General features: G+C 32.2%; 1 protein-coding gene across 1 annotated transcript; it reads left to right on the top strand.

The window, feature by feature from the left end:
* The first annotated feature begins 1366 nt into the window (after positions 1 to 1366).
* LOC134247699 (uncharacterized) lies at positions 1367 to 12086 on the top strand. Its single transcript, XM_062730031.1, has 6 exons — positions 1367 to 1469; positions 4973 to 5017; positions 5135 to 5297; positions 9107 to 9354; positions 9649 to 9906; positions 11693 to 12086. The coding sequence occupies exons 1-6, from the start codon at positions 1421 to 1423 to the stop codon at positions 12079 to 12081; spliced, it is 1152 nt and encodes a 383-aa protein (XP_062586015.1). The 5' UTR covers positions 1367 to 1420; the 3' UTR covers positions 12082 to 12086.
* The last annotated feature ends 10774 nt before the right edge of the window (positions 12087 to 22860 follow it).

The following is a 22860-nucleotide window of genomic DNA, read 5'->3' as shown; positions in this document are numbered from 1 at the left end:
AGATTTTTAGAGTAATGACAAAAACACCGCATGGTGAGACTCGTATGTTCCGGATATATATTTAAACTTGAAAAGATTAATGTCCACTATTTTACGGGGAAAATGAAATATCTAGCCATAATCAAAAAAATCTAGAGACTTTATCACCCAAACTTGAAAAAATTGCTTATTTTTAATTTTACAAAATATGAAGTGTTTTGATTTTCCATTAAATGCACTAAATTACTATAAACAATTTATCACTATCAACTTATCAAATTCTTGACAGATAAAGAAATTCTGAAGTTTTACCGTCTCGGCATTTGTCAGCTATATTGAATTTTTGGTGCAATTCCCTACACATGCCGTGCACAAGGTGTAGAAGGTGTACACCTAAAGTGTACACTTTTGCACTTGATTATGGAAAAGTGTACACCGAGTGTAAGGTGTAGACAAATCAAACTTCAATGATAAATTCTTGCTGGAAAAAATTATATATTTTTGAGGAACGTGTCATCTGACCTTAAGTACGTAAAATACGGGCCTAACAATTAGTATGGACAAACATCAGCATGATAGATTGTATTTGCTGACAAGGTATTTGTACCTACCATATATAGAACTCGCGAAATGATTGCTTTAAACGAGACTGTTCACATCCTTGTTTAATCAACTTGTTTGTCAATAACTTGCCTCATTTTAGAATAGCAATGTTTTTGCGTATCGAATCAACTGGGACACTTGATTTATAAACATATAAAGGTGATAAGGACAAGGATGAGGGAAGTTGACGATAGAAAAATTTATACTTTAGTCAAACAAATTAATTTCTGGTTAATTAACCTCATTGAATGTAACTGTAGGTTCTCAAAATCGACCAACTCATAAATATTTTTTCAGGATATAATGATAAAAAAAATTCATGCGAAATTTATTAGGCAATACTGAAAAAAATGAGAACAAAATTTTAACAATTTTAAAATAGTTATTCCTCTTAGCTCAAAGGCATTTCCTATGATACTGAAAACTAACATTAACATTTTGAAATAAGTATTTCATTGATTTTGCAGAGTTTCGGATAATTAAACACAATGATGATCGCCTGGTTAAATACACATCAATTTAGCAACTAAAACAATTCTTTTATTTTTGGGCTACATTTGATTTAAAATGACAAAACCACTATAGTTTCAACAATCGATTTGAGGTAATCGAGTATTTAGTTTAGAATCCTAGAGGACTTCAATGATAAATCCTTATCTGTCAGCATCGAGTCGATATTTTGAAATTAACACCAGAGTTTAGATTTTTTTTTCAAGAAAAGTTTGACCTGAACATGAGGCGCAGATTCTCCAGTGTATTATTATATTTTTGGTAGAAATGATATAAATCTTGAAGGAATTTAAATCGATTGGAAAGAAGATTATCGCTGAAAAGAGGGATGGTTTGCCCAAGTCGGATTTGCAGTCAACTTTTTATTTTGTTGATTGGTATGTCTTGTTTTTAAATGATATTTTCTAGAAGTGAAAGTAAACCTGCAAGATCATACATGTATATTGTTTGTTATTTTCCATATATTTTTGACGAAATGGTTCATAGATTGAAAAATGTGTGTTTTATTGAGCTTTTCACGTGCATACATGTTGATAAAGATTTTAGAGATATTTAACATCGACGTATCCTGAATTTTGACCACATTTAGCATTCAACTGATCCAGTTGTATGCTAAGTGATCAGATTAAAATTGTTTCTAAAAAATTACATAAATTTAACTACTCAGGCGATAATAATTAAGCTAATCATCTTTTTTAAAATGTGTTTATGTGTTTTATTAAATTGAACCGGGGACATTGCATCTCATAGATATACAATATTCATACATACGATTTGTACAGGCTATACAATATACATGCATGTGTAAATTACATAACAATATCATTTAATTATTATTTAGAACATCATTTCTTAATTGATAAGAAAAATACAAAAATTTACCCAGGTTACATAGTTCTTTAGTATTTGTAGGACTCAGTAACTGTACTAATTTAAATACTGATGGTTTTTTAAAATAATAACTCTTGATATATTTAATTCTAAGCTCTTCATACCGAGGACATTTTAATACAAAATGAAAATCGTCCTCTATCTCACCTGACATACATATTTCACATTTTCCTTTTTTTTTCTATGTTACTATACCTTCCCCTCTCTATTCTTAAATCATGAGCTGATAGCCTTAAACGACTGATAGGTTTTCTATACTTTGAATGTAATGGCAACATTATCCACTAAATGTTAATTAATACAAAAAATATTTAGGCGAATTACAAATTCTTACCATAATTTTTTGTTTATAATAGTCATACATTCTTTGAAATATAATGTTCAGAGTATTATTATCAATACAATTACTATACATGTCAGTTAAAACAAGTCTTTGAAATTCCTTCTTAATGTTTGCAATCCATTCATCATTATTTTCAACCATATCTTGATAACATGCTTGTAATATAAAAATATCACTGTTTTTTTAATTTCACCCAGTATTCCAAATTTTCTTTTTCCTATCAAATACTAGTATAAGTGGAAATCTACCTGATTCACAATATTAAACTGCATCATTACTGGTGCTTTGTCTGACCTTTAAAAAACTCTTTTACAATAATTTAAGTGAACATTTCTATGTCTTGACCCATGTGAAATCCCCATACTTCAGCTCCATAACTCATAACACATTTTTGCTGTGTGTGTTTTTTACATGCTATTGGTAACGCTTTTGTTTATGTAATCAATGGAGTATATATTTTTCACATTGTAATCAATGTTTTGGGGAAGCCACGCTGCATTTTGGTTATATCAATTTCCACGCTAGTCATGGATTCCCCAACCAATTTATTTCAATTTCAAATGCTTAAACTTTGAATAACGTGTTTGTGAAACACATGCAGATGCTGATATGACATCTTTGTATCACTAAGGTTAAGAATTCTAAAATTGCTTGTCAATTTCAAAGGCTAAGAGGTATAAAATGTTGGTATTTAAAAGGAAAATATTGTCACAAAAAATACACGAGAAATATGGAAGCCCCGGCACTAACTTGCAAAATCATGACCATGGATAATTTTTTTAAAAGTAGGTCAAACTCGAAGATCAAGAAGTAAAACATGTTTTAGGTTTCCGAAGCTAGGTTTTTTTTCACGAGAAATACACATGAAAAGTAGAAGTCCTAACACCCGACTTTCAAATGTTATTGTCAAAGAATAAGTTTTTTACTCCAATGTCAACAAGTTGTATTTGTGATACACGGATGCCCCTATAAGACTAAATTAAGGTAAAAGTCAAAATTTTATCAAATGCAAGTCTGTGAAATATGAAAGCCCCTGCTCCAAACATTCAAAAGTAATGGAAAATGCTCAAGTCTTTTCAAAGAAGATCAAAGCCCAACGTCAAAGTCGAATATGTTATTACACAAGGGCAGATCTTTCACAAAAAATAAGCATGTGAAGTATGAAAATCATAGCTCAAGCTAATCAAAAAAGATGGGCAAGGTTAAAGTTTTTGCGGATAACAGAAAGAAAATACAGAAAGCTAGACACAGACTGATGGATAAGGTAAAAACTAAACATCTCCGAATCATGGATTACGGAGGTATAAAAAGTAAAAAGTGTTGGTTTCCGGGAAGGACATGTCACAAGGAATAAATATTGAAAATTCAAAGCCCCAAGTCCGAGAAATAAGCTTTTCAAAAGCAAATCAAGCTCTAAGGCCGAGAGGTAAAAAAAAAAATGTTGGTATCCAAAACTATGACCAAAGAAAAAGTTTTTCGGAAAGTAAGGTCATGGTCAAGGTGAACTTAAAAAAAAAAAGGTATGTTGGTACTTAGACTATGATGTCTGAGTCACAAGGATAACTCCCAGTACAGTCCCTAAAGGCTCTGTGTCAGATCGAAAAGACTTGATCGCAAAAATTAAATGTCGCGAACTAACATGTGAAATATACTTCGAGAGCGCTAAACATTCAAAAGTTATGGCCAAGGTTTAAGTTTTTCAAAAGTAGACCAAGTTCCCAAGTCTGCAGGCCAGAAATTGTAGTACTTAAGAAAAGGATTTGTCATGAGAATTAAACGTATGAAGCATGAAAGCCGTAGCACCAACCAATCAAAAGTTATGGCCAAAATATGGTAAAACCCCAAGGTTAAGAGGTAATAAATGTTGTTACTCAAGGGAAGGTCTTGTAACAAAAATTATACATGAGTGTGAAATACAGGTATTAAAGTCCAAGCTCCAACAATCAAAGGTTAATGGACAAGATTAATTTTTTGGACAAACAGCTAAGCAGAAAAACAGACAGACAGACGGGCAGACCATTAAATTGAATCCGTATCCGAATCTTCTCTTACAATGTCATGAACAGAAAATCAGGATCTACGATTTTTATGCCCCTGTAAACGAAGTTTCGGAGGTGTATAGTTGTGTCCTGTCCGTCCGTCTGTCTGTCTGTCCGCAAAAACTTCCTTGCCCATAACCTTTGAATGGTAGGGATTATGGCTTTCAAATTTCACAGGTGTTTTCCTTGTGACAAGACCTTTCTTTGGGTACCACCAAATTTGATATTGGCGTTTGACCTACCTTTACAAAACAATACCACACTTTAACCTTGGCCATAGCTTTTGAACAGTTGGGCTTTTATACTTCACAAGTGTATTTATTAAGACAAGACCTTTTAACGGGTATAAATATTTTTGACCCTGACCTTATAATTTGACCCACGTTCAATAAACTTTAACCTTGGCCATAACTTTTGAACAGTTAGAACTAGGGCTTTCATATTTCACGGGTGTATTCCATGTAATAACCTCTTCCTTTGGGTACCAACATTTTAAAACTTGACCTTTGGAGGTTGACATGCATTTGAGAAAATTCATCCCTCGCCATAAGCTGCCATTCGGGGGCATCAGTGTTTCACAAACCTATTTTGTAAAATTATCTTTTAGGATTGAATACCAATTGCTGTAACAGTGCTGCGGTAGTTAAGCCAGGTAATTGTTATTTTCCTTATTTCCAAACAATTTAAATCTTATGTTACACAGCTAGAATGGGAATGATCTCCATAAACTGTAATTTAAAGGCATTTCTTTCTTTCTTTGCAATTCAAGTGTATTTTGGGGAAAAATGGTTAAAAGACATAATCTTTTATCCTGGTCGGCGCACGTGGTTAGAAGCAAGGGACGTCTGCTGGAGTTTAGGAGGAATCGCTATTGCCCCATCATGGAAGAAATTGATTTGGTACATCAGAACAAGAGCCATACGAGAGAATTGGTATGAATCCTTAGGTCTAATTGCTTGATATATAGATTTGATGACTTTTTTTACACGTGTATATTTATAACTCTATACGAGTCGTACTTTAGAAAGAAACATATTTTGCATTTTCCATAGAAATATTTACACTATGAATAAGAAAATCAACGAAAAGAGAAAAAAGAACCTTTACTTTTCAGTAATATAGTCCGTAGCTTTGTTGCCCACGTATGGAAACCTTTGCAAAAGTTCAATTGTAATCGCAAACACCAGGGTCAAAAGATCAATCATGTACTGTTGATCCCCAAAGAAAGGGCAAGTACGCGAAATAAAGAAAGTGAAATATGAAAGGATAAGCGACATCCAATCAAAAGTGTTTATTATTTAAGTTGTTTGAAAGTGAATCATACTGCATGCAAGGTCAAGGTTAAAGGGTCAAAATTTACTAATCTAAGTGGAAGGTCTTGTCACGAAATACACATGTAAAATATAAAATCTTTCGCACAAATTGAGTAAAAGTTATGGTTAAGATTTGTTTTTCAAAGTAGGACAAACTCCAATGTCAAGACGAAAAGGTAAAAATTATTGGTATCCATAGCAAGGTCTTGTCAGACCGAATACACCTGTGAAAAATTAAAACCCTTATACTGTAGAGTAGTTAAAGTCAAGGTTGAAGTTTTTTTAAGTGAATAAAACACGTACGGCCAAGGTCAAAAGGCAAAAAACATTGATGCCAATGAAAGGCCCTGTCAAAATGAATAAATAAACTTGTAAAGTTAGAAAGCAAGGTTAAAGTTATCGAATTACATGTAGGTCAAAGTCAAATGTCACGATCAAGTTAAAAATACATGTATTGGTACCCAAAGAAAGATATTGTCACAAAAAAATACTTGTGGAATATAGCACAACGCAGCTATACATAAAATGTTGAACTAACAATAGCCGTTCAAAAATTACAGGAAAAGTTAAATTTATTTTTATAAATTTAGAGCAAAGTCAGGGGTCAAAGTCAGGTGTTAAAATATTTTTGGATCCAAGGAAGCGTGTGATCACATGAAATCACATGGAATACACAAATAAACTATAAAAGCCGTAGTACCAACCATTTAAAGCTAGGCCAAGATTAAAGTTTGCTTAAGAAATACAATTTATGAACGAGTTAATGAAAAAAAATCACTGATGAATGAAACATATACGCCATGAGATCATTCTTTTGTCAATGTTCCTAAACTGACATTCAAACAATTTATACATTTTGACTTCGGGGAAAATACGTTTAGCAGAGATATAGATTTTGTATCTGATTGCTGTTGTCATCAGGAGAACAGTTATTCTAAAACTCTATATGACTTTAAACAAATCTTTACATTCAATGCACAATAATCCTATGCTCAATACATGTATCAGAGTAAACTGAATTTTTTTTAATTAATAAAAATTTTTTTGATTCGTATTGTTAAGGAATCTCTAGACAACAGCTAGTGCACTGAAAAGTTCTATTAAAGGATTAGTTCATATCCCGGCGAGCTTGAAATAAAAGATACCACCGAGTCTGACACAACTGTTTCATATTTAGATATTTTACTTGAAAAAGACTTAATGGTTTATCTAGCAACCGATTTTTATGACAAATGAGACGACTTTAACTTTTCAATCGTCAACTTCCCTTAGTTATACAGCAATATATACATTCATCACCTGGAATTTATATCTCTCAGTTGATTCGATACGCAAGAACATGATTTACGAATGAACAACTTTTAAAATATGCCAAGTTATTTACAAACAAGTTGCTGAAACAAGAATATCAACAGTCTCGATTAAAGTCATCATTTCGTAAGTTCTTTGGTTGATACAATTTACGTTGTCATCAAATACAATTTATCCTTAAGTCACTGACAGACGTTTTCATACTAATTGTTAGGCCACAATATAAAACTTATAATTGTCGACAGACTGTTTCGTTATTTCCCAATCATGATAAGGAGCAAAGGTGTGTGTAATCGGTTGACATGGGATTCTTTAAAGCAATATGAGCTGCATTTTTGAGGAAAATCATTTTGCTGTTAAATGTGTTATTATGATTAGTTTTTATGTAATTTAAACCCTTGATTAATAAAACCACAATAAAAATTTAGATTGTATAGAAGAAATATTTCTGTACAATCGAATATAGCATTATGTATTATTTAGAGAACGGGTTCTGTATCGTAGATACAAATTTGGGGGTGGACGAGTGCGTTAGCAACCCCCAAATTTGTATCTATGTCGAGTTCTCTAAATGATATGTGACACGATCAATCAAAAATAGCTCCGCCCACTTTATAACTTTGCAGCATCCAAACTTCCGTCATAGATGAGGCCCCGACGGGGAGTACAATCCGCAGTATATATATTTCCACGGAAAACGTAAAATTCGGTCAGATTAGTTTTGACAACTTAAAAGGGTAGACGTAATCGAGTGATAGTCATTCTAAATGGATAAATTGGAGGATTTAACCGTAATTGTTTTGATCTATAGATGGAGATTGATTATTATATATTTCAGGGGTCTTAAAATCCCGGTTTAACTAGATTTACAAAAACAGAATTTACAGAAAATTCTTCGATGGACTTTGATATCACGGATTTTTATTTTCTAATTGAATTGCGACATTAAAACGAAGTGAAAGAGACGTGTGGCTGTCGTAAGCGAGAAGGATTAAAACGCGAAAAATGGACTTGAGTGATTTTGAACGTGGAGAGTGGATGTGTTCCGTTATTGCGAATTTTCTTTTCGTTTTGATCGAAATTACGTGTAGATTTTGTTATTCGAAATTTGCGAATTTATGTTTTCCTTTGCATCTAAACTACGTGTAGATTCTGTGTGGAATAAGTTTTTTAAAAAGTGATCGAGAAATTTTGACATTTTACATTTTCAGGATTACTACCGGGTATTTCTCTAAAATTTATAATAGGAAAACATCAGCATTTACTATCTGTACGTGCTTTTGCTAAATTGAATCAGATTTATTTTTAGACCGTGCTGTATTGTAGATACATGGCTAATACAGAACGGAAAGTAGCTCCGCCCACCAAAGTCCCGTTCTGTATTGCTAATACAGAACAGTAAACTTCAAAGAAAAACACCGCTATCGTGTCACAAATAAGAAATCAATAATGTACAGGACGACAATAATGTCATTTTGCTTCAATTAAAGCTTATAAAAAGTTCTTCCATCGCAAATATGATCAACAGAATTTTACAAATGTCCTATTTTTCTATCATTGAAATACTAGAAGTTGACTTCAAATTTGCAACAAAATTTCCCCTGTCAAACTTGCAGCTCATATTGCTTTAATACTTATTTATAGACTAGTTATTGTTCATTATAATAGCTGTCTGATAAGCATTGATCTATACTGGTAAGTCTAAAACAAAAACAAGATAATTCGAAAGTAACTAGTTTATTATATACAACACAGCAAAATATCTACACATTACAATTTAAAACATTCAGACTGGAAAACTGGGGACACACAACTGTTCTGCAATTACAACTAAAATATGAGTCATCCCCCTTAAAAAACAAGTTGAATCATGGGGGATGAAAAACCGAGTACATTTTATAAAAAATATCCCCCCTTTAATAGTAACAATTGCTTTAATATTTATCTAAAACAATCCATTCTGACAAAGTTTTCAGGTACAGTAGTTATTTTTTTTCATATTGAGCCTTACGTCTGGAATTATCTTCGACAGAATCCATAACAGAAATAAAGTTCTGTCGCATTTAGAATTTTTGTACAATATATTTCAGTTCATAAAGATAAATTTTTATTCTCAGGCCTCCATCTGAGAACCTCTGGTTGGGACAGTATAAGGTCAGCAATTCCTCTGCTTGGTTTATGGACAAAAAAAACTGTGAAGAAAAAACAAACAATTTTCCGGGACATTTGGTCAGCGAGGAGCAGTGTGCTGTTATTAATATGTCAATGGCGTCTCACAATGACCCTTTCATGATGTATGCATCTCCCTGCAATCTAAGCTATGCCTTTGCCTGTTCTTTCTACCTTGACAAAAATATACCCAAAGGTCGAGATATTTTTTTTCTCACTTTTTCATGTTAACTAGAATTAACTTAATTTTTCAGTATTTGTATTTACGTACTGTGAAACACGTTCATGACTAACATGCTAATTGCTTAAATAAAAACACTTGCTTGTTTTGAAGTTTATTCACCGAGTAGCATGTAATGAATTGAATGGATTTTTTTTTAAAATTAAGAATATTTAAGTAAAACAAATTAAAATTATTATTACCATCACCAGTAGTTCACTTTTACTTTGTTTAATCCGATACTAACAATATTGTTTTTAAACAACACAGGGGTTGGTGTTTACTTGAACACAGAGATGGTGGAATCTGGAGATTTTAAAGTTAAATACGACTCAGTTTTCAACGAAACGGAATGTGCTGCTTTATCCTTTAATGTTAGCAGTACCTTTCAGTGTTATGCTTCAACGTTTGATCCAGAAAATGGATCGTGTCAGGCAGAATGTGCTGAGTTTACAAACATTCCAGACAATGTCACCCTTGTTCAATCATCCTTCAATAAGACTGTGCTGCTGCGACCATCGCATCGAGGTGATTTTATTAAAGTTAAAAATTATGAAATATATACTCGTTTTAAAGAGCATCTAAACTCTGCACTCTGGACTTCTAATACCATGGTAGTATAATGAAGTTTTTGTATCTGTATTTTTTGGATGTAAAAATTAAGAAGTCTAGGTGGTCATAGCAATTTTTAGAACATTTTAACCTCCTGGATAAGAAGAATTTTCTTAAAAAAAAAAAAAAATACAGAAAGTTGCCAGAATTGCTTTTTTCTATCTCAACTACAATGTAGTTATGAAATGGAGATAACGAACAGTATGATTAGAGCTCATAAATCTATTCATTCAATACAAAATAGGAGCAGAGCAAACACGGACCTCTAAAACATCAGAGGTGGGATCAGGTGCCAAGGAAACGTAAGCTTTCCCTGCCGACCAGTCACGCCCGTTATGTGCTCTTGTCATGATCGGGAAGTAATGGAAAATTCGTGTAATTAATGGCTAAACAATAAGTATGAAGAACACCAGACAGCTATTTGATTAATGATAGATTGTACATGTATTTGTCGTTGTATTAACCATAGAACTTATAAATACGAAAATGTGACTTTAAATTGGACTGTTGATATTCTTGTTCCAGTAACTTATTTGTCAATAACCTACCTTGTTTTTGACATACATAGGGCATGCTCTTGTGCATCGAATCTATGTATAAAGAAGAGATACTACATTAATTTCCCCTTAGTATGTGTAGTTTGGTGTATTGACGACAGATCTCACAAAAAATAATTTTGCTTTCTTAGCAAAGGGTCGATCTCCGTTTTTAATATAAGATAATATGTAGGTTGCAACTTTTTTTGTCAGGATTAAACGATCAAGGTATTCAGCATTGATTAAATTTGAAATTAATGTTGATAAAAATATGCTTAAAATGTGAAAATCAATGGAACCATAATATAAAAAGTATACCTAAACAAACATGAGTTATTCTCCTTTGCCTGATTAAAAAAAAATAACTGAAAAATAGATTTTTCGTTAAACATATTTGCTTTTCTATACAAAGCCACACTTTTATTGTAACTATTTTATAACATAAACGAAATTCAATTATTGAAAATTATAGACGAACGTGTATGACGTCACGTTAAGGTGACAATACCCTTAACAATTAATATTTTATATTTTTAGGTGTATCTGATAGGTTGTTTGTTGACTGCCAAGCCTTGTAAAATAAATATTTTCGGTGAAGGTCACAATTTATAATCGATTCTAAGTGTTCTTAACATTTTATTTTCCAAGATATTTAATGCATTAACAAAAAAAATTTCGAATTCTTCCTTGTCATTTGAAAACATTCAATTTTATATTGAGATTTTGAAATCAATTCTTTATTTAGTAAACAAAAACCTATGAAGATTTTGGCAGATACGCCAGTAAATACTCAGTATGATATTTCTTAAAGTCTAAAATTTAAAGCAGTCTTAACTGATTTTTAGTGTCCATTTATGATATAAAATTAAAAACCAATCTATATTACCTTTGCATATATCTATGATAGTGACATACACCTGTTTTTCCTTTTAACTATTCACTCAAGACGTAACATTTGCAAATCTGTCACTTAAATCAAAGAATCAATAAAGAGATTTATTAATCCAATTATGTAAATTTTTAATCATGATGTCATGTCATATGTTTCTTTCAACTCGATTAAAATGTATTATAAGTGTTTACCACCATACTTTAATGTCGGACTTTAAAAAATATGCACAGTGGACAGAAACATTTTACAATTATAACCTTTTTGTTTATTTCAGTGTTTGTAAACTCGACTACTCCAACTGGGTCGGGTAGTTTTCAATTTTACCCCTCGTGCACGACAGACACAACGACTGCTAGTGACGTCACGACAACGGAGGACCAATCAACTGCCTTGTGTTCTTGTTTTTGTGCTACGTCAGTGAATATGACAGAGGAAACGTTAGCAGTGGTAGTGAATGATATAAAGCGCAAACTTGCGGTCAACGTCACGTCTTTATCCGCATCAGTGCGGCGTAAAACGTCGGCTGCGGATGCTAGAACGTCGTCTAAGGCGATGGGAGCTTTAGGTCTTGGTATAATTACTTCGGTTTTACTTGCAATGATTCTAAGTGACCTAAGTCACTTTATCCAATTTTTCAACACTGTGTTTTCGAAATTACACTGAATAAAACAGAAAATAAAATAAGGGTTTAGTACTCTCAAGTTTATTTTTTTAAAAAGTACTAGTTACACAGTATATAACATACATTGTACTCATAGTCCTTGTTGCACCCAGAACACATAGAGAAATGATTAGGAATGTTCACGCTCCTCTATCTTTATCTTTTCCATCTCTCACCTGGTAAGTTTTCGGTTCTTAAATTCTTGTTTGACAATTTGTCTATATTTTTTTCAATCGGCCTTTCCTCTTTTGGGTGCCATCCATGAATAATCATGAGATATATCGACGACATATTGTAAATTTACAATGGTTATTTCCGGGTCATTCTTTTGTCGATACGATATATCCCGGTGAGCTTGAAATAAAAGATACCGCAGAATCTGGCACATTTGTTTCATATCTAGATATTATTTTTTTTTTTGAAAAGGACGTTAATGGTTATCTAAAAACCAAGCTTAATGACAAACGAGATGACTTCATCTTTTCATGTCAACTTCCCTTTCTTGTGCAGCAATGTTCCGTCATCACCTATATACTGGGTTTATGGTTAATAACAAAAATTATGAAATACAGATCACGCGTTTGCGTATCAAATCAGGACAAATAAAGTGATGTTGGAATATTGCTACATAAATCGGGGAACTTGACAATGGAAAACTACTGTTCAATAAATAATGTCCTCGGTGCTCAGAAAGAAGCAAACGACGCTTTTCAATATTTAGTCTTCATGATTTTACTCATTAATCTATTTTAATTCAAACACATATCCGTTACATTTTTTATCCAATTTCTGATTGTTTTTAAAACTCATTTTTGGGTATGACCCTTAGTATACTGGAAAATGGCAGATCCAATGATTTCCTCGACTTGTTTTTTCCTTCTGAAAGGTGTTTTTTTCAAGTTTGGAAATAGAAACAAGTCAAAAGGTCAAAGATCTGGCAAATATTGTTAATGTGAAAAAACAATTACTTTCTGTTTATCCCGAAAACCCCTTTACAATTCAGGGCATGCGGGTTTGGACGCTGTCATGAAGAAATTCAATGTAGTAGATTTCTGATACTGGGTCCTTCCTCTAATAAACCTTTCGATTTTTTTGCAAAAAAATTGCTTTCTAGACTCCTCCAGATATTAAACTGTCTCCCCGAATACGAATTTGAACAACAATACCACTAATATTTAAGAAAATTGCATATAAATCTGTCTTTGTGCTCTTGCAAACCTTTGCTTTTGTCAGACCTTCGCCTTTTTTATCAAGTACATCTTACGGTAAATTTTGTTTTGGTGATTTTAAGCAATAGATTCATGTTCCAATATCTGTTTGAATATAAAACAAACATGGATAACTACAATTACTGATATTTTAAAATGATTGTTAAGACTTTCGTACAAGCTGTCGTTTTCACTCATTTTTCAAAATATAGGGTCACCTTTGAGTACCAAGCTTTTTTACTGTCAAACGTTTCTTAAAAACTATGTAAATTACTCCCGATATGATGTCTATCAAATTTGCTATGTGTCTTAAAGTCAATCATACATCATCAAATATTATTTGTTGAAATTTGGCAAAGCGTACATGAGTTGTTATAATTTTTGTTGGCAAGAAGGGTACCCATTTTTGATGCCCATTATATAATTTTTTATCATTGAAATCCACCTGCTCATTTGTCTATAAAACGGGCATCGGTTGCTGTAAATGACACATATTTCAGTGAATATTTCTTTGGGACTTTTAACAAGTTTTACAGCAGCTTTAATGTAGCTTGTATTTTCACTCTACGAGGGTCATTCAAAAAATACGTAGACAATGCTTCTCATCGTCATATGATTATTACAAGATTATAGATCAATACATTTTCGTAAACATAAACATTTATTTTGTCGATAAGTTTTTCCATTTGATTAAATAGAACTCATGTTAGCCATATTTTAAAGAAACATGTTTTGTTACCACGGAGCACGGTTATCCAATATTGTAACGTCAACATCAACGCTGAGAAAGTTTGTCAAAAGTATACTCATTTTTTTTAATTTCAAATACGGTTTGTAGTGTCTTCTCCATTCAAAACACATATCCACAACACTTAACACCTAGTTTGCTAACAATTGTACAAATATAGCTTGAATCAGAATGTTATTGTTTTCAAATTCTTTAAATTACTATGCAACTCTATTATTTCTGCAAGATTGAAGCACACATCACGTTCAATGACGTTCCTAACTCTTTTGACAATATTTTTATCTTTAACCTGTTTCTTTGCAGACAATCCATCGTCCGATTCAAATTCGCTACCACTCAAAATTGTATTTTTAATTTAATACAAATACACGGATTACTTTTTATACAGATCCTGGTTTAAAAGGATTTTTTAAGCTTGTAGAAGAAGTTTCCCGAATGTAAAGTCTGATTTTATTGCTACTTGCTGCTCCGTTACGTCCTCCAACGTCATGTTTCTTTGCCTTTTTCAATCAAGTCCTTATGTATTTAGAAGCTGATATCTTTTAAATGGAGCGAGATATTACATAACCTGATTTCATTTTAATTAATAAAACAATACTTTATTTAAACATGTAAATTTTATTTCGTTTCAGCTCCATTTATTAGAGGTATAGCTGTAAATACTATAAAGTGAAAATTAGAAAAATACTCAATTTTGACGGTGCTCCGTGACCCCATTTTTGCTGTTCTAAATCCTTGGTAATTTTAATAAATATGAAGATACATTCCATTTTTTTACTCCAATTATTTAAATCTGTTGTTAAAATATTTGTATCAAATTTGGATATAATACGACGTTAAATAAAAAAGTTAGGACAAAAGTCTACGAACTTTTTGAATGACCCTCGTACTTTACTGATTCTTACCATTCATTTATAATGCAGTGTCTCGAATAGCCCTTGTTTCCCAGCATCTCACGATGAAACTATGTGATGAAAAGTGGTCACATAAACTGTTCTAAATTCATTAAAGATTCAATAATGAGAAAAAGTCAAGTTTAATGTCATATGATATTTGTATTGTATTTCATACAGTTCAGGACGACATTATTTATTAAACAGCCCTCGTATGTCATACAATTTATATATTAGTTGACCATTATCGTGTATAGTCAGAAAACATTTAAATTAATAATAGAAATGTAACAGAATTCGTATTTTTTTTTATTTCGAGTTCACTTGGATATATCGAATCGACATATGAATGGACAGTTTTTGTAATTAGTTTTCGATGATGAAAAAATTAAATGAGTGAATTAATTATGGGAGAAATGTTTTGTGTTCTGTTCAATGTCTTTAAGACCTTTAACTGTGAAGACAGAATGGCTGAGGAAATATATTCAAAGCGTTTAATTTCTTACAAATAGTACTGCTTGTTGGAAGTGATACTAGTAGTTTAATTGATTATATTAGTTGTCATAGTAACGTGGAAACTATGAAATTTATATCAAAAATTAATTTATTTGAAATATAACAAAAAAGGCAATATATAATTATTTTTTAAGCATCAAATTTTATTTCAAAACTTACAATGCAAATACAGGTAAAAAATAAAAAAAAATTCCTTAGTCAATCCGCACCATGGATTTAAAAGGCTTTTGGATACATTCAAAAACAAATTAATTTGTTGTACATTTACATGCATTAAAAAAAGATATTTGCATAAATTATGCTAAAAATGGTACTCATTTTGATTATTTCTGCAGAAAATATATTTACATAAATATACCATCAGACAATGTATAAATTCATTGAGCGTGTCTTATAACATTTGTAAAATTCATAATATAATATTTTACATGTATTACAGGGCACTTGATAACAACAAATTTTTAAACAAGAAAACTAACACATTTTGAATAATGTTTAGTGAGTTTAAAGTTAACATACGATTTTAAACTATAGAATACAATTTTTTAAATCATAATGATGAATAAACAATGATTTTCATCTGTTAATTTTGACAATAATCCTGTCAGAGGGAATTTATAGCATTGCTTTATTGGCGTTATGTGAGCTGAATGAATTTTTAATCAAAGCAAAAATTATTCCCGTGTCAAAAAGACCATTAAAAAATTTGATAATTTTAATCTCAGTCATAACAAAAATATGATTTTTTTGATCGATCGTCATTGTGCTTCACTCAGTTTTATAGCTTGTTAGAATTTAATTCTTACACTATCTCTTTATTTCCACCCAGCTCCATTAACGTGTCAAAAAGACCATTAAATATTTTGATAATTTTTAAATCTCGTTCATCACAAAAATATGATTTTTTTGATCGATCGTCATTGTGCGTTACCCAGTTTTTATAGCGTGTTAGAATTTAATTCTTACACTATCTCTTTATTTCCGCCCAGCTCACTTAACGCATAAATTAATTTATCCCAAAATAATAGCTCGTTTTGCTTTAAAAATGTATGCGTTTCCAGATAATGTCTCATATCATTATTAAGTTTGTCCAAATCTGTGCCATCCATCACCACTGCTATCAGATGCCTATTTTTCTCCAGTAAATTCTGATGAAAAGCAGTTTTGAATTCTAGTCCACACCATTTACTTTCAAGAAAGGCTTCCGATATGATCATAATTGTGTGTCTGCTATTGTCGATACTTTCTATGATGTTATCGGATATAAATCCTCCAAGTTTGAAATCACGTTCGTGAAGACAGAGCCGAAGTTTTGACAGTGACTCCGTAAGTCTTGGAACCAAAACTCGATTCACCCATTCTGTGTCATGATGACTATAAGACAAAAAGGCGTCGTATTCCTTTGTCAAAGAACTCTCGGACAGAACTGGTTTGAAGATTTTCATACGCAGTCTGGTGTACGAAAGAATATGCAATTCTTTTCGATATCTAGAAATTACGACAATGAGAAAAAATACGAATAAAGCCACCGACAACATTATTATCAAATTTAAGTACAGGGTATTATTTGTCTTCAAAGTCTGGGCGGCGTAGCATATTTTTGAGATGCTCAGATTACTGATTTTCCTGCCTCTTAATTTTATAGGATAATAGCAAGTTGCATTACCTAGGTAACGATAATAATTTTTGAATTTCAGGTTAAACGTTTTCGTTGCCATGATCATTTTATCCACGTATTGAGAACAGTGGCAATCAAATTTATTGTTCGACAAGTCAAGCTCTAGCGGATAAACTCTCAGAAGTTCTTGGTCAGAAAAGAAAGATATGGCATTGTTTCTTAAGTTCACCGAAATCGTCTCTGTTGAAAAGCTCTCCACGATGAACGGAATTCGTTCAAATCGGTTGAAGGAAAAGTCAATATGAACAAGAGATGGAAACTTGACCCACCACCAGTTCCCCTTCCGTATTGCTTCGGGGAGATGCTTTAGTCCCAGGCCAGAAAAATTCATCACTTGCAAGTACGGAAACCGTCCCCATTCCAGAAAATCGTCTATAGAGTGATATTTCATGTTTGTTGCACTCTCTTTTTCTTCTGAATTTGAAATTTCCAGAAAAGTTAGATTATATTTTGTTTTATGGACTCTGAGATATTCTCTGTATTTTAGAATTTTATCCAAATATTCTTGATCCATTTGGAAAGATTCTTTATATACATAGGTCACATTGGTTTCCCTGAAGGTCATCAAAGAAGCTGATATGATAGACCATCCGTATTGGAACAAATGTTTGTTCTGCTCCCAATTTACAATTTGTAAATACTCGTTGTACTCACTTAATTCGAATATTACGTCACTAAATTCTAGATGACGTAAGACGTTATCTGGTTCACTGGAGAAATTTCTGTATTGGTCTGTGCCTCTAACTAAGCAGCCGCAGACTTGAAGATCTTCAAATTTCGATGAAATAATTGGAATTCGAAGGAAAAGGGAGGAATTCCCTTGGCAATGGATTTCCACTTGGGCGAGATTTCCGCTCGTCTTTGACAATTCGGACTCTATATCTTCCAGAGTTTGTTCTTCAGAGTCGGAAATGACATGAATGATGCTTTCTGTAATAATGCTTACGTTAGTCATTTGATCAGAACTCGGCAAACTTACGGTTCTGTTATCTTCATCTGCCCAATTTTCTTTAGTAAAATTGAAACCAACAACTAAAATGCACAAAAGAATATAGGTCATCATTCTGTTTTGTGCATGTGCAGATATCTAAAGTATCACAATTTCGCAATATTGCAATATTACCATAGACAATTTACATGACCATGGAGTAAACTTAGTCTAAAAGGTTCAAATGTGTTTGCTGTATTTAATATAAATATATCAAGCTTTGGCTGTTATAACTGTTTACAAACATCTGGTAGATAGGACCAATCAGGCGCAGTAAAAATGACGCCTTTTTCAGACACCCAGTCAATTTTTTTTCTTTAAAAGATTGTTATTTTTAATCCTGTCTCAATTTTTGTACGAAAACTCCTAAAAAAACTTTTTAAAATATGAATAGAGAGAACATTTGTGTGGCTATCTGATACATTTTACTTACAGAAATTCTTATTTAAAGGCAAGAATATTTTGTTATTACAGACATTCTATAATACTACATGTAAATATATAGAAAAGTAGGCGATGAACTATAAAATATAACATGTCGAAAGACATATATATGCAGTCGGTCTACAATAAATAGACAATGAGATTTTGAATTTATGCTTTTTAACTGTTACAAAGGATCATTTAAATAAATATATAAATCTGATGTTGTTGATGCCAATACCTGTGTCAAGGTAAAATAACTTTAAATTGGTTTCTCTGCACCACCCAATTATTCTTTTCATAGTTCACTACCTCTTGACTGCCTGTCAAGACATTCAATACTCAATTTAAATTTTCCATTTTAATGTTTTTCTAGCTTTTTTCTGTGTGAATATGCTGATTCTGAATTTCTAGCATAAAACGCATGCACTGAGTAAATAGAGTAAATTCTCGTATAAAATTAAGGTATTTTAGTCATAGAGTTACATAATAGTTCACGAATACTAGGTGTAACATTTTATGTTATGATTCATCACATATATTCAGTACATTAAATGAATATTTTGTGTATGAAGGAAGATTGAAAATGCATCACCTATATACCATGATTATTGTACTCGAAGAAACACAAGTTACATTGTGCAAATTCTTGGTTATGGTAGTATTGTAAGTCAGTAAGTAAGTAAGTAAGTAAATATTTTATTAAAGTGACACGTGTATACAGTTATTTTTAACATTGTTCAACACCCGGCCCATCGGACCTATAAGTCACTTATAGCAATTTATATACATGTACATTTATATATTGAATGTTATGCCCGCATGGGCCTTAAACTGATACTTTTAAAACTTCTCAAATGATAGAAATTTAAGTCCATATTACATGTAATTATTTTAATAAAATTTAGTATTTAAAACATATCTTAAATTATATGTGTGATAAGAATTCAATCATACACTGTATTTTCTTTGTCATTTAAAGAGATCTTTGATAATTGTCAAGTTTTGTGTCACATTTCATTTATTTTTAATGTCAGTTATAATTTCTCGGCTGAATTCCTGGGTAATTTTCACAGTTCGACGAATTTCAGATGATAATGAATAATCTATTAAATTTTGTGAGCATCATTCTCTTTTTTTTTTCATTAAGATTTACTAATCTCAGTTTCCTTTAGAGTATATTTTCCATGAAGAATAAAGTTTTAATTACAAATAAATAGATAAATTTATGTATAAAAGCAGCAAATAAACAAAGTGTAACATATAATGCTTTTTTTTTTTAATTATTTTTTTATTTCGTTTTTGGTACACAATGTAGTTGGGAAAAGAAACTGACAATAAAAAGAAACTTATTTACTGTCTAATTAACCTTATTAATCCTTCAATTTATCAGTGCTCTACGGAAACCTATAAGGATTAATCTATGGAGAACATAAAATTTACTCGAAAAAGCGTGATAACGCGCAAAAAGGCGTTTTAAAGCTTTCTCGAAAAGATGTTACCGTATAAGTGGAAATTTTAGAGAGACGCAAATTTAGCGATTTCTCCTTAAAAAACTGGTATTATATTTTTAGCGAGAAGTAATTTTAGCGATTTTAAAATACTCACTAAAGAAGCTAGTGCAATTAACACGCAATTAATTTTTAGCGATATTTAATTTTAGCGATCTCAACAGCCTCGCTAATAATGCCAAAATTAAATCCTCTCTAAAATTTCTACTTATACGGTATAACGCGAAAAAGGCGTTATTACGCCTTTCCCTTTCCAAGATGCGTTATAACGCCTTTCCCATTCCAAAAGGCGTTATATTACACCTTTCCAAAAAGCGTTTTTACGCCTTTACAAACGCGTAATTATGCTCATTAGTGTTTTTACGCCTTTTTCAAAAGGCTTTTTTATGCCCTTTGAATAACTATTATATATTGCCTTTGACAGACCCGTGCTTTTGAAAGGGAGTGCCTCCCAAAAAAAGTTATAAGCAATCAAAAATTGAGAAACATTCCCCTCCGAAAAAGAATAAACTGCCTAAACTCGAGGGATTGTTTTATTTTTAACTTTTTAACAACTTTTCGGTAAAACTTCGTATAGACTTTCCACTTTCCACCAACAAAACAAAAAGTGGTGGCCGACCAGCATCTAAAGGGAAATTTTCCTTAGTAAAATACTATTCAGTGCACTTAGAACAAGATGTGTTTGTGAAACACTAACCCGGCGGCAACAAAGTTTAAAAAAAATCATAAGAACGCGAGAAACGAGAGGGGACCTACAGAACGTAAGAGGCCTGGGGGGAACGTAATTAAGCCTCCAGCACTCCACGGCAACTTCTTCCTACGGCCCATCACGGATTCCGTAGATCAAGACTTGGATATTTTACGTTTCGGGCAAACGGGGCTGCCGTCAGCAGGTAAGTGAAAGTCAAGGTCACAAGGTCATGCATTGACCTTGGTGTCATTTGAAGAATTTCATTAGTGGAGTACGCACACCAAATATGAAGTCTCTATCTCTCATGGTTCAAAAGTTATGGCGAAAATTTTGTAAAATCTATTTTCAGCATATAGGTCACAGTCAAGGTTACAAGGTCATTGACTTTGGTGTCATTTGAAAGAACGTCATTGCTGGAGTAAGCATATCAAATATGTAGTCTCTGTCTCTCATGGTTCAAAAGATATGGCGAAAATTCAAAAAAGCTATTTTTAGCAAATAGGTCATAGTCAAGGTCACAAGGTCATTGACTTTGGTGTCATTCGAAAGAACTTCATTGGTGGAGTATGCATACCAAATATGAAGTTTCTATCTTTCATGGATAAAAAATTATGGCGAAGGTTAAAGTTGACAACAGACAAACAGACAAACAGACAGGACAAAAACAATATACGCCCCGGATCTCGATCTCTAAATGCACATATAGACAATCCTTTAAATTCATTAACTTAATAAATTACCTCAGGTTATTTTTATATTTTAAAGATTTCAAGACCCAACACCGCGATTTTGTTCCTTTTTATAGATTAATTTTTTTTAATATTCGTTTTTATTTCGCAGGCAGTTGTGAACCTTATACCTCTGATGTTGCAGTATGCTAGAATGTCAATTTCGTCCTTCAATGATTTATTGGGGATTGTTGCATTAAAACGGTAACAACCTGATTTTTTTTTTATATATAAGCTTAATAAATAATTAAAGGAAGTGAATGATGTCGTTAATGCTGATGCTATTATAGTTAGATACGCTACATAAAACGCGTGCCATCTAGTGCTAACACGTGTTGTGCGGGAAACTAATTTTGATACTGTGACCAGCAATATTATTTGTTTTTTTTCTGTTTAAAGGCATTTCATTTGTCAGAAATATCTAGACACACTTTGCACATGAGGTAAATATTCAATGTCGCTAGACGACATGTGTTCCCTATATTAATCCACTGTGAGGTAAAATGGAAATTTGCTCGTCTATTGGAAGAAATAAATTTTACAGTGATGCATTTCCTTAAAAATATAATTTGCCTGTTTACTTTTCGAACCATCGGTAAAGGGTATCTTATTTCTGTTGTAATTATCGTATTATTTATGGATTAACCTATTTCGGGTGTTTGTCGACAGGTGAAACGCTTGATAATAAAGAAAAAGTCTTCTCTTATTTTATCAGCTGTCCGCAAGAAATCGGGGGAAGGGGGATAAAGAACAAAATTTACTTGTGACACACAAATACATTCATTTTATCGAAATTGAAAAGAAAATAAATTTGATGTTAATCTTATCCAAAGGAAAAATTTCTTTCAAGCAAAAAAGGGGGGAGGGTTCCACATCAACTCAGACTCGAACTGATAAAAATTTCAAGACAATGCTGTGTTAATTTTATCGTCCAATGTTGTGTTAATTCGTCGTTTTAAAACAAGTTTACATTAATCCCTATGGTGTTGCTCGAGGAAATTTTCCAAGATCGAATTAAACAAAAATGTCTTTAAATTGGCAATGATAGTTTCACAGTATATCTTTTTAAAGTGAAATAATCTAATAGTATTTGATGTGACGTAAGCTTGCAGTGTTGCAGAGGACCCCCCCCCCCCCCTAAACCACTTGTTTCCGAGAGTAACCATTTACAATTAGAAATTTTCATTAAAAGTTTAATTGGTCCCCAACTTTTTTTTATGATACATAAATACGAGTAGGTCAATTTTTTAATAAAATTTCAGCGCTAAAGGAAGTTTTTTCCAGTTATGTCATCATTTTTTTTTGGGGGGGGGGGGGCTTTTCAAAGATACTTCATGTACGTACGTAGCTGGGATACCTTATGTTGAAAATGATTTTTGAACGATCATGACAAGGAG

Source organism: Saccostrea cucullata, unplaced genomic scaffold (assembly GCF_032062105.1).
Source record: "Saccostrea cucullata isolate Sc308-1 unplaced genomic scaffold, CSIRO_AGI_Scuc_v1 ctg64, whole genome shotgun sequence".
Classification (NCBI taxonomy): domain Eukaryota; kingdom Metazoa; phylum Mollusca; class Bivalvia; order Ostreida; family Ostreidae; genus Saccostrea; species Saccostrea cuccullata.
Note: the sequence above shows the minus strand (reverse complement) of the source record. Positions and strands in the feature narration are given on the sequence as shown.